Here is a 13643-nt window from a genome sequence, read left to right as displayed (position 1 = left end):
TGTGGTGCGCGGGCTTCTCATTGCGGTGGCATCTCTTGTTGTGGAGCACGGGTTCTAGGTGCGAGGGCTTCAGTAGTTGTGGCACGCGGGCTCAGTAGTCATGGCTTGCGGGCTCTAGAGCGCAGATTGAGTAGTTGTGGTGCACAGGCTTAGTTGTTCCATGCCATGTGGGATCTTCCCAGAACAGGGCTCGGACCCATGGCCCCAGTGTCCGCAGGTGGATTCTTAACCACTACACCACCAGGGAAGTCCCTCTGCCTATTTTTAAATTGGGTTGTTTGGTTTCGTTGTTGTTGTTGTGTTGTAGGAGTTCTTTATATATTCTGAATATTAACCCCTTATCAGATATGTCATTTGCAAATATTTTCTCACATTCTGTGGGTTGCCTTCTCATACTGATTATATCTTTTAATGATGAATAGAAGTTTAAAATGTTGATGTAGTCCAATTTATGTGTTTTTACTTTTGTTGCTTGTGTGTTTTTTTGTGTTTTTTTTTTTTGGCCTTGCTCCATGGCATGCAGGATCTTAGTTCCCTGACTAGGGATCGAACCCCGTGCCCTGTGCATTGGAAGCACAGAGTCCTAACTACTGGACCGCCAGGGAATTCCCTGTTGCTTGTGCTTTTGATCCAAGAAATCATTGCCAAGTTTAATGCACATATAGCTTTCCCCCCATGAGTTTTATAGTTTTAGGTCTTACATTTAAATTTTGATCCATTTTGAGTTAATTTTTGTATATGATGTCCTGTTCTTGTTGAAAATCATTTGACCATATCTGCACGGATTCATTTCTGGGCTCTCTATTTTGTTCCAGTGGTCTTGTGTCTGTCTTTATGCCAGTGCTAAACTTTTTTTTTTTTTTTTGGTGGCAAAACCACAAAATATGAAATTCAACCTCCCAACAGTTTGCAAGTATACAGTGCAATATTTTGCAAGCATACAGTGCAATATTGTTGACCACATGCATGTTGTGTAGCGGATCCCCCTGAACCCCCTGCATCCTACATGACTGAAACTCTGCATCCACTGAACAACTCTCCACCTCCTCCTCCTCCTAGCCCCTGAGTTTGACTACTTTAGATAGCTCATGTAAATGGAATCATGCAGCATTTGCCGTTTTATGACTGAGGTATTTTACTTGGCACAATACCCTCAAGGTTCATCTATGCCTTTGCAGCACATGACAGGATTTTTTTTTTTTTTTTTTTAATTTAATTTTATTTTATTTTTTTGCTTTATAACAAATTTAATCCGTTATACATATACATATGTTTCCATATCCCCTCCCTTTTGCGTCTCCCTCCCACCCTCCCTATCCCACCCCTCCAGGCGGACATGACAGGATTTTTAAGACTAAGTGATAATCCATTAAGACTGAATGGATACTCCATTCCATGTATGTATCACATTTTCTTTATCCATTCATCCATTGATAGACATTTAGTTTGCTTCCACCTCTTGGCTTTTGTGAATAATGCTGCGATGAACGTGGGTGTGCAAAGATCTTTTTGAGATGTTATTTTCAATTCTTTTGGGTATATATCCACTTCGTTGCTGGATCACATGGTAGTTACATTTTTAATTTTTTGATGAACCTCCATACTGTTTTCCATAGTGTCTGCACTATTTTATATTACCATCAACAGTGCATAAGAGTTCGAATATCTCCACATCCTCACCAACACTTATTTTCTGGTTTCTTTTTTTTTTTTTGCGGTACGCGGGCCTCTAACTGCTGTGGCCTCTCCCGTTGCGGAGCACAGGCTCCGGACGCGCAGGCTCAGCGGCCATGGCTCATGGGCCCAGCCACTCCGCGGCACGTGGGATCCTCCCAGACCAGGGCACGAACCCGCGTCCCCTGCCTCGGCAGGCGGACTCTCAACCACTGCGCTACCAGGGAAGCCCTCTGGTTTCTTTTGATAGTGGCTGTCTTAACAGGTATGAAGTGATATCTGATTATGCTTTTGATTTACATTTCCCTGATAACTAGTCATGTTAGCATCTTTTTATGCTTGTTGGCCATGTTTATACTGTCTTTAGAGAAATGTTTTTTTTCAAGCCCTTTGCTCAATTTAAAATTGGGTTATTGGTTTTTATGTTGAGTTATAGAAATTCTTTGTATATTTTGGATATTAACTCCTTGTCAGATGTATGGTTTGCAAATATTTCTCCCATTCCATAGATTGCTTTCTCACTCTGGATTTTGTGTTGCACAGAAGTTTTTAGAGTTTGGTATTGTCCTATTTGTTTTATTTTTGCTTTTGTTTCTTGTGGTTTTGGTGTCATATCCATGAAGTCATCATCAAATCCAATGTCATGAAATTTCTTGTCCCCCATGCTTTCTTCTTGGAGTTATAGTTTCAGGTGTTACATTTAGGTCTTTAATCCATTGTGAGCTAATCTTTGTATATGGTGTAAAATGAGAGTCCACTTCTTTCTTTTGTCTATGGATATCCCTTTTCCCAACAGTATTCGTTGAAGAGACACTCCCTTCCCCATCTTGTAGTTTTCTCATCCTTGTTGAAGATGATTTGTCTCTATTTTCGAGGGTTTCTTTATTGGTGCTCTGTTTTTTCCCATTGGTCTATGTATCTTTCTTTATGCCAGTACCATACTCTTTTGATTGCTGTGGTTTCATAATAAATTTTGAAATCAGGAAATATGAGACCTCCAATTTTGTTCTTTTTCAAGCTTATCTTAGCTGTTTGGGACCCCTTGAAATTCCATATGAATTTTTCGATGGATTTTTCTCTTTCTGCAAAAAAAAAGTCCTTAGGATTTTGATAGGGATTGCATTGAATCTGTAGAGCACTTTGGATAGTCTTAACAACTGTAGTACGTCTTCTAATCCTTGAACCCAGGATGTCTTTTCATTTATTGGTGTCTTCTTTAATTTCTTTCACAAGTATTTTATAGTGTTCAGTGTACAGCTTGCTTTATTCCTGAGTATTTTGTTCTTTTTGGAAGCTGTTGTATATGCAGTTGTTTTCTTAATTTCGTTTTCAGATTGTTCATTGTCAGTATATAAAAACAACTGATTTGGGGGTGTTGACTTTGTATTTTGCAACTTTGATGAATTCGTTTATTAGTTCTAACAGGTTTTGAGGAATCTTGAGGGTTATCTACATATAAGATCATGTCATATGTGAACAGTCATCATTTTACCTTTTCCTGTCCAATTGGGATGCCTTTTATTTGCTTTTCTTACCTAATTGCTCTGGCTAGAACTTCTAGTACTATGCGGAATAGAAGTGGCAAAAGTGGGCATCTTTGTCTTGTTCCTGCTCTTATAGAGTTTTGAAAAGTTTTCAGTCTTTGAATATTGAATATGATGTTCACTGTGGAGTTTTCTTATGTAGTCTTTACTACGTTGAGACAGTTTTCTTCTTTACCTAGTTTGTTGAGTGTCTTTATCATGAAAGGGTGATAGCTTTTGTCAGATGCTTTTCTGCATCAATTGAGATATTTATGTGGTTTTCCCCCCTTTATTCTGTTAATATGGTGCATTACATTGTTTGATTTTTGTATGTTGAGCCACCCTTGCATTTCAGGAATAAATCCCACTTGGTCATGGTGTATAATTCTTTAATATACTGTTGAATTCAGTTTGCTACTATTTTTTTGAAGTTTTTTTCCATTAGTATTCATAAGGGATATTGGTCTGTAGGTTTTTTTTTTTTTTTTGCGGTACGCGGGCCTCTCACTGTTGTGGCCTCTCCGGTTGCGGAGCACAGGCTCCAGATGCGCAGGCTCAGTGGCCATGGCTCACAGGCCTAGCCGCTCCGCGGCATGTGGGATCTTCCCGGACCGGGGCACGAACCCGTGTCCCCTGCATCAGCAGGTGGACTCGCAACCACTGTGCCACCAGGGAAGCCCCTGTAGGGTTTTTTTTTTTTTCCTTCTAGTAGTATCTTTGTCTGCCTTTGGTATCAGGGTAATCCTGGCCTCATAGAATGAATTCGGAAATGTTTACTCCTCCTTTTCAATTTTTGGGATGAATTTGAGAAGGATTGGTGTTAATTCTTCTTTAAATATTTGGTAGAATTCACCAGTAAAGCCATCTGATCCTGGGCGTTTCTTTGTTGGGAAGTTTTTGATTACTGATTCAGTCTGTTCACTAAGTTTAGTAATATAGTCTATTCAGATTTTCTGTTTCTTCTCGATTCAGTCTTGGTACATTGTATGTTTCTAGGAATTTGTCCATTTCATCTGGATTATCCATTTTGTTGGTGTACAGTTCACAGTGTTTCCTGTAATCTTTTTTATTTCTGTAAACTTAGTAGTAACGTCCCCACCTTTATTTCATTTCTTTTTGCTTGGTTAAAATCTAAATAAAGGTTTGTCAATTTTGTTGATCTTTTTGAAGAATCAAATCATGGTTTTTCTGTGTTCTATTTTATTTATCTTTGCTCTAATCTTTATTATTTGCTTCCCTATGCGAGCTTTGGGCTTAGTTTTTTCTTTTTTTCTAGTTCCTTAAGGTATAAAGTGAGGTTGTTGATTTGAGATAATTTTTCTTTTTTTAATTTAAGTGTATATGTATAGCTATAAATTTCCCTCTTAGCACTGTTTCACTGCATCTTACAAGTTTTGGTATGTTGTATTTCCATTTTCGTTTGTCTTAAAATATTTTCTGATTTCCCTTCTCTGACCCATTAGTTGTTTAAGAATTGATATTTAATTTTTACATATTTGTGAATTTTCCAGTTTTCCTTCTGTTAATTTCTAGTTGCATTTCATTTTTGATTGGAAAACATACTTTCTGTGATTTCAATCCTTCTGCATTTCTTAATTTTGTGGCCTAACATCTGGTCTATCCTGGAGAAGTTTCAGCCTTTTTGAGGTACATTTCCTGTTTCCTGCTGAAAATCTGGACTATTTTCCAGGCCCCCTCTTCCTTGGCGGGCTCTGAATTCTACTTTTCATCTCCCCAGTCTTATGTGACTGCCCAAATCTCTTCAGCTTTTTAGCCTCTTGTCTTCTACTTTCAAACAGGCAAATGTCTTGTGGAGAAAGGTGGAGCCACATATTAGGCTGAACTCTCTGGAATCTGTGACCTCATGTTCTAGATGTCTTGGTAGTTCTGATGTCTTCAAACAAGTTCTTTTTGATATTTAATCAATTTTTTCTACTTTTTTTTTGGCTGGAAAATTGGTGTACAGCCAGTTAGTGTGGTAAAAACAAAGTTGAAACACTTTGCTATGAATGCTAAGGCTTCAGGTATAAAATTAATTCCTGTATGTTAAAAAGCTTCACTATGCTTTCCCAAAAAAAAAAAAAGTGTAATTTAAATTTTTACAAAAAGGATTTTATGATATCATCTGCATCTTTGTCTTTTAAATGTATATCTTGGAGATACTTCCATATTAGGACTACAAATCTATATTTATTTTTAAAGACCGTTCCAAAGGACATGTTAAAAACTATTCAAACATCATCAAAGGTGCTTGAAAAAGAAATCTTCTTTGCGTCCCTACGCCCAAGTTAACAGTTCCGCAGAAGGAAATATTTTTTTTATTTTGTTTTGACTTTTGGTTCTGCCCTTCATTTTTGAGATCTTTACTTTTAAGGAGATAGAAATGTTTGTCAGAAATACAGATAATAAGAATGATATAATTGGTATTTTTTGCTAGTTTCTGCCATTCAAATTAAAGCACAACATGACACTGTACAATCAATGAACTTTTTCACAAGGGTTCTGACTTGGTGGGTTGACAGTTAGATTTCACTAGGGAGAAAGACTTCATACTAGTTTAATTTAATAGGCAATATTGAGTTTTGTTTGTTTTGTTCTATTTTGTTTTTTAAACACAGATACAGAAAAACCACACAAAACAAATGTATAACTTAGTGAATTAAGGTAGGTCTTTGAGTGTCTTTTAATCTGCAGGTTCTTTCTCTCCCTGTTGTGTTGAGGAATCTGGGCCTTTTGACCTGTTGAGTTTCCTATAGTCTTGATTTTGTTGATTACATAGTTAGGATGCAGTTCTGCTTTCCTCTTTATTTCCTGCAAATTGCCTGCTAGATCCAGAGGCTTAATGAGATGCAGATTTGATCCTCTTGTCCTTGTGGTGATGAATTTGAGGAAATTTTTGAACAAGGCTCTGTGAATGATTCTGCTCCAAGAGGCATCCATTTGGTGGATGGGTGGTCTGGAGGTTCTAAGATGGCTTCACTTACATGCCTGACACTCTGGTAGGAAGGGCTGGAAGGCTTGACTTAACTGGGCTCCATTTGCTTTCCGTGTAGTGTTAGGTCTCTTTACATTGTCTCTGCAGCAAAGTCTCCATGTTGTCTCTCTACTAGAGTAGTCACAGTTCTTAATGGTAAGTGTTAAAGAATATGTGGACATATATTAAAACCACCACAGTAACCAATGAATATTTTGGGGAGATAGTTTGTTGTATTTTATCATTTATCCATGAATCTTGCTTGTAGCAGTTATTTCTGGTGTGTTCTAATGGTGGTGATTTTCTATTTCCCTCATTCCTTCCACATTTATTAACTAGCATTCTTCTGTTAAAAAAGATGTCTTATATCCTGCAAATAACCTCTCCCCAGTTATTTATTCAGTTGTTATTCACATCAGTATGGACTCATGGATATTGTTTTGTTTTTAAACTATAATCCAATACTGTCATAATTTGTTACTCCCAGGTTTTCTAGTTTAGGCCGTTGGGAGCTTTTTCAGTTGGCTCCTATGTCCTTTGGACTTTAGGCTAGTTTTTATTTATTTATAATTTTTATTTATTTATTATTTTTGGCTGCGTTGGGTCTTCATTGCTGCGCACGGGCTTTCTCTAGTTGCCGTGAGTGGGGGCTACTCATGGTTGCGGTGCACAGGCTTCTCGTTGCGGTGGCTTCTCTTGTTGTGGAGCATGGGCTCTAGGTGCGCAGGCTTCAGTAGTTGTGGCTCGTGGGCTCTAGAGCGCAGGCTCAGTAGCTGTGGCACACAGGCTTAGTTGCTCCGCTGCATGTGGGATCTTTCTGGACCAGGGCTCGAACCCATGTCGCCTGCATTGGCAGGCAGATTCTTAACCACTGTGCCACCAGGGAAGCTCCTAGGCTAGTTTTTAAAATGTTTTTCTGGCCTACTTTCTTTGTAAGCATGCTATTCTCATTATCTGCCCCCGCCCCCAGTTGCTATATATATATGGCATTTGAGCTCAATGGCTTATTTCTTGTGAAATTAGTTTTTTGAACTTTTGGAAGGAGGCATAGTTAAGGATAGTATTTCCAACTTCATAGAGCTTCCTTTTCTCTTGTTTTCAGACAGTATTTACAAATATGGTGGTTTGGTTTCTAAGATTTCCGAGCTTTGTTATTACCTTCTCCTTTTTTTCCTTTGTCTCTGTTGTACTTGTCCAGTATATTATTGACTTTTCACAGCAGTTTCTCCTCAGTTTGGGGCCCTGCCCTGTCTTTTCAGTTTTAAGAGTGCATAGAGGCTAGATTGTTCCATCTCCTTAGACCTTACATAGGCCTCTTTAACTCATTTGCTTTTGGATTGGGCAAAACCTTTTCTGTTTTCATCTGCAGTCTTCAGATTGGTTCCCTGTGCTTTCTAGTGAATACCTGTTGACTCTTTTGGTATTCTCTGCTCTTAGATCCATTAGATACCCTATTGTTTCCCTCTGCTTCTGCCTTTTACTGAAGTTGAAACAGGTCTTACAGATGTCACTGGCTTGTCCCCATCCACTTATATTTTGGGGTTCCTGGAGATAACTAGATAATACCTAGTTTTGTTGTAAATGTCCGTAGTGCTTTGGTTTTGCTCTTTAATTGCTCTGTTTTTATGAGGACATTTATGGTGATTCCAAGGCTGCTTATTTGCTATTATATTTTAAAATATCAATTTGAGGGGCTTCCCTGGTGGCGCAGTGGTTGAGAATCTGCCTGCCAATGCAGGGGACACGGGTTTGAGCCCTGGTCTGGGAAGATCCCGCATGCCGCGGAGCAACTGGGCCCGTGAGCCACAACTACTGAGCCTGCGCGTCTGGAGCCTGTGCTCCGCAACAAGAGAGGCCGCGATAGTGAGAGGCCCGCGCACCGCAGTGAAGAATGGCCCCCGCTTGCCGCAACTAGAGAAAGCCCTCGCACAGAAACGAAGACCCAACACAGCTAAAAATAAATAAATAAATATTTTTTTAAAAAAAAAATCAATTTGAGGGAGGTATATTTTGATGGCATATTAAATCGTAGATGTGCTTGGGTTACTGGTTAGATAATGAATGGCTAAAAACTGTGGCTTGGAAGATTTTTTGTGACAGTATGCTAGGGGTAAAAAGTACAAAAAATTAATAAATACATTTTATCTAGAAGGAAGTTAATGTTTCATGCTTGTTTTTTCACCAGCTTATTACTTGATTAAAGCTAAGTTTTATGTCAACAGACATATCATTGTGAGTTTTAGAGTCTCTTTTCAGTTTACTTTGGGAACTCATACAGGCCATTTCCTTGACTTGCCATTTATCTTTGGAAAGATCTTGAAGAATCCTTGTGTATTACTTGTGAAGTGCTCTATCTTCATAAGAAATTGAGTAGGTAAATCTCTGTGATCTTTCTTTACAGTTGGCTCTGTTCCTGAATTGGGATTGAAAAAGATTTTCAGTCCATTATTAACAGCCCATTTTAGCCTGCTCCCACTCCCATGAAGAGGCAGTTTGGTATAGAATTGGATTAGAATTTATCGCTTGTTAATTAGTTGCCTACTTTATACTGCATGAGTTTGTTCCGAAAGTTATCTTTCAAAATAGGGCTTTGTTTTATAACTGTGACTAGCTGTTAGAGACCAAATTCTGTGCTTTTGCTCTATTTATTATTTCCATAGATGCTCCTGTGGAAATGATTTTAGTAGCATATACAGCACTGTCTGTACCAAATATAAAAACATTAGAAAATAATTGAAGTATGTGAAATAGTTTTTGTACTGTTTTAGTCAGGAACTAAAGATTGAAATGTAGGCCTATTGAGACCAATATGAAATATATTCTCCTATTTATAGATATATTAAAATAGCTTCCAGACTCAATTCTTAGAGTGAACAAAAGCTTACTTATTTTAAGTGGAAAAGAGAAGAAACATCCAACCTATAGATTAGGGTTGGAAACTATACAGTGACATTTTAGTTTTAATAGAAACTTTTGGGACATTTTTCTTTATACTCTCCCCCCTACACAATTAATAATTATAGTCAGCAAGATTAGATCTGTTTATTCAGTTGATAACTCTCATGCCTTCCTACAATCAGAAGATTTTAGGTAATACTTTTGTTGAGCACGGCCTATAAATTTATACCGTAGTTTGAAGTTTTGGCTGAATTAGTGGGCAATTTAGCTTGTCAGATTTTTCTTTCATTATACTTTGGTCTAAATAAGTTTGTATATGTATTGAGGTTGTATGGCATAAACGTTGTTTAGAAAAGTAGTTTTTAAGACTTTTTTTTTGTCTGATCTACTTTCAGGTTCATGCATGGGAGATTTCAGACCAATTGTTACAGATCCGGCAAGATGTGGAATCATGCTATTTTGCTGCACAGACCATGAAAATGAAGATTCAGACCTCATTTTATGAGCTCCCCACAGACTCTCATGCCTCTTTACGGGACTCATTACTAACCCATATCCAGAACTTGAAAGACTTGTCACCTGTCATTGTAACTCAGGTAAATCCTATGCTTCTCATTAGGAAAATTTGTAAGACCATTTGGATTTATCAAGTTAATTTTGATTGACATTGCTTGCTAGCCCATGTGAAGTGATGTTAACTTTTTTACAGACTCATTGCTATATTCTTATAAGTGAATAGAAAGTGAATATTTAAATCTTTGTATTCATCTTAGAATTCATTTGATACCAAACTAACTTGAATACCAAAAAGTGGGGGAGGTCACACACACACACACACACACACCCCACCCCACTGTTAAAATTGTAGATGGTAAAGTACTGTCCTGGGTCAGAAGTCTACATACCTGTCTTTTAAAATAATCCTTTCTAGACTGATTGGCTAGTAAAAGTCTCATGAATGAAGTGGTGAACTAGAGCATCTGGCCTTTCCACCTTAGGTAGGGAAATACATTAGAAAGGAAAACTGGAAGCTTCAGTGAGTACATACTCACATGTGTTCTCTGCCTGGCATAGAAGTGTCCTTGAAGGGGAAGTAGGCTTTTGCATAAGCCTTCAAGATGAGACATGAAGAGAAGGGAAATGGCAATCCATTACTTGAGGAGTGAGTCAAAGGGCTGACTTTGTCAGTAGCTTTGGCTTTTTGGCAGAATAATTTATATGTCCATGAAGTTCTATGGTATTGCCAAATAAAAGTAAGTATTGATATATTCTGAGGAAAATATATAGTCTGTTCTTTCTGACTTTTTGTTATTTTTTTGGTTTTTCATTTTTAAAGGTTAACTTTTAAATCCCAGCAATTTGTAGTTAACCCAGAAGAATTTACATGATATGTAGCTGTGGGGGTGAGAAGGAGGGTGGTGTCACTGTTTTAGTTGTCATATTGTTTGGAAGAAATTTAGTTTCTTTGCTTTCCAGTTAATATTGATGTTAACTCTATTTCTGTTCATCTGTCTGTTCATTTATTTAATCTCTTTTTATTCAGCTGGCTTTAGCAATAGCAGACCTTGCTCTACAGATGCCTTCCTGGAAGGGATGTGTACAAACATTGGTAGAAAAGTAAGTAACTTGTATTGACTATATGCTAGCGTTTACCATTAACCTACACAGAGAAATCTGTTAGCAATAGCTAGACATTTGGACTATTCCCCCCAGACTCTTAATGTAGAATTATTTATTAACTTTTGTTAGATTAAAAGAAAATCACTTAAAATTTAAATACTACAGAAATATGTCATGTGGGACTTAAAAGAATTTCGTAGTTTACACACACACACACACACACACACACACACGCTTCTTGAATTAACTACAACGACTTAAAAGAACTTCATAGTTTACATGCACACACACACGCTTCTTGAATTAACTACAACAACGTATTTCATTGCCTTGTGGATCACTCCCACTGTCATATCAGTGATTTTTATAAAAACATTGTCAGAATGTTTAAGATTATATTAAATTGAAAGTTGTTATGAGTATACATTCTTACTAATTGGGGTTTATTTCATGTCTATAAAAGGGACAGTATTATTTTTAGATATATGGAGCTTGCTGCTTTGAGTAAAGTATTTCCTCATGGTCTTGGCAAGATAATCTTGATATTTGCTTGCATTTTGGCATTTGGTTAGGAAATTATTTTTGAGCAGAGTGGATGTCCTTTTTACCACCAACTATAGTGTGTCATTAAAACCTTTATGTGGATAATTTATTTTTTGTTTTAAGAAACTTTTTATTAATAATATTAATATATGCTCTTTGAAAAAATTCTAGCAGTATGGAAGCTTTCAAAGTAAAAAGTAAATACCTTCCCCTCTTCCTTTTCCTGTATTTTATAAGTAAACCACTATTGGTGATTGACTATATAGCCCTCTAGACTTCCCTTTAAGCATTTTAAAATAAATAAGTGCATATATATTAATATGCATACACATATGTATTTTTTTCAGTTGTATGTAAAAATATGTTTCATATCCTTCTTTTTGCTTAATATGTTGTGGACATCTCACGTTATGACATAGGTACTTGTTATAATGGTTGTGTATGTTCCATTGTATGATATCTGTAACCTTTTTTATCCTGTCTAATTATGGAGGACCTTTATATTTTTCCAGTATTTTTTGCTATTATAAAAAAAATACTTGTGCATATACATCTGTATGTGTATGTGAGATTTTTCTGACAGATAAATTTCTGGAAGTGGAATTGCTGGGTCAAAGATTATTATGCAAGTTGAAATTTTGATTTCTAGATATCTTTCCAAAAAAGTATATCTAGTTTTCTCCCCTTCAACAGTAGTGAGAATTCTACTTTTGTTGTTGTGGTTGTTCTGATGGCTGTTGTTATCTTATGTGATTGTGTGGGGCTGTGATTGTGAGTGTGGTGCACATTCTGAATAACCTATATCTCTCCTCTTTTCTTTCCTAGATATAGCAATGATGTAACTTCTCTGCCTTTTCTGCTGGAGATCCTTACAGTGTTACCTGAAGAAGTACATAGTCGTTCCTTACGAATTGGAGCTAACCGACGCACAGAAATTATAGAAGATTTGGCCTTCTATTCTAGTACAGTGGTATCTCTATTGGTGAGTATGTTTGAAATACTGAGTTGCTGCCTAGGGGCAAAAAGCCTTGGTGGTTATTTAGTAATTCAGTTGCACTATTGTGAAATAGCTTTCTTAGCAAAATTTGACAATGATAATACGGTGGCATTTATATAATACTTTACAGTTAAAAAGTACTTTCAGAAGCTGTACTTTTTGAGCTTCTAAGTAATGCTTTGAGGGTGGTGTTCTCCCCATTTTATGAATGAGAAACAGGCTTTAGAGTGACACTACTGCTAATTCAGAGTTTGAACTCAGGTCTTCTGATTACATGTCCCTTGCTCTTCTGCTTCTTCATGCCACCGACTGTAGGCTGTTGATCAAGGACTGTGCTAAGGGAAGTGTGTATAAATTTACTTTACTTAAGGAAAGGATCCTCTCTAAGGGCTGAACTGAGATTTTTTGATAGGGTGGTGGTACAGGACTTTACTTGACCTTTGAGCCATATCACAATTATAGATTAGCTAATACTACACCATCCTTTTAAAAAGAGTTAATTTTTGATTAGGTGGAAATTTTAATGCCCTAGACCAGGGTGGGTAAATTTATGGTCCATGGGCTGGTCACCTATTTTTGTAAATAAAGTTTTATTAGAACACAGTCATGCCCATTCAGTTACACGGTGTCTGTGTCCGTAATTTTGGGCTAAAACGGCAGAATTGAGTAGTTTTCACAGAGGCCATATGGTCCGCAAAGCCTAAAATATTTACTGTCTGGTCCTTTATAGAAAAATTTTGTGGATTTCTGAACTACTAGATGGTATTAAATTGATAATCTAGCTCACATCTCATTTTTAGGTCTTTATTGTCCAGCTCAATTTTCTCAACAATGTGGTTTATAATAGATTATTTTTCAGGAATGTGTTTCAGTACTTCAGCATCATAGAACTTTTTATTTGAAAAAACAAAATTTTGTTTAAAATTGTGTTCAGTTTGGTGTTAGAAATTCATTGGAAACTTTTTTAAGTTAAATGTATTTTTTAATTAACCATTTATTTTAAAGAAATAGTGTAATAGAAAATTAGAAAATGTAGATAAGCAAATTACATTCAAACCACCTGGGATCACACTATTTATTAATCCTTTAGCACATATCCTCTGTGAACATATATACAGATTTTGAAAATCCAAATGAAAATATGCTCTACCTACCCTTCTGCAGCCTGCTTGTCCAGTCATCCAGCTTCATCTTTCTATTTCAGTAAGTTTTTATATCATCTAATAAATACCTAAACCATATTCACATTTCCTGAGTTGGTCCTAAAATAGCGTTTACAGCATTTTTCCAAATCAGTATCCAGTCTAGAACCATACCTTTTATCAAATTATTATGACTTAATCACAGTCCCTCTTCTCCTTCTTTTTCAAAATGACACTGATTTGTTGAAGAAATTGGACTAGTTTTATAAAGC

At 36.7% G+C, this 13643-nt stretch overlaps 1 protein-coding gene across 1 annotated transcript in view; it reads left to right on the top strand.

Moving 5' to 3' along the window:
- The window catches only part of TNPO3 (transportin 3), a 322931-nt gene that overhangs the window by 258203 nt on the left and 51085 nt on the right, over positions 1-13643 (top strand). The window contains exons 6-8 of the mRNA XM_082632672.1: positions 9465-9665; positions 10613-10686; positions 12058-12214. Coding sequence (XP_082488798.1) covers positions 9465-9665; positions 10613-10686; positions 12058-12214 — 432 coding nt within the window. The remainder of the gene's footprint in view (positions 1-9464; positions 9666-10612; positions 10687-12057; positions 12215-13643) is intronic.

This window comes from Mesoplodon mirus (assembly GCF_964341445.2).
Source record: "Mesoplodon mirus genome assembly, chromosome: 9".
NCBI lineage: Eukaryota > Metazoa > Chordata > Mammalia > Artiodactyla > Ziphiidae > Mesoplodon > Mesoplodon mirus.
The sequence above is the reverse complement of the archived record's forward strand: the minus strand, read 5'-3'. Positions and strand labels throughout refer to the sequence as shown.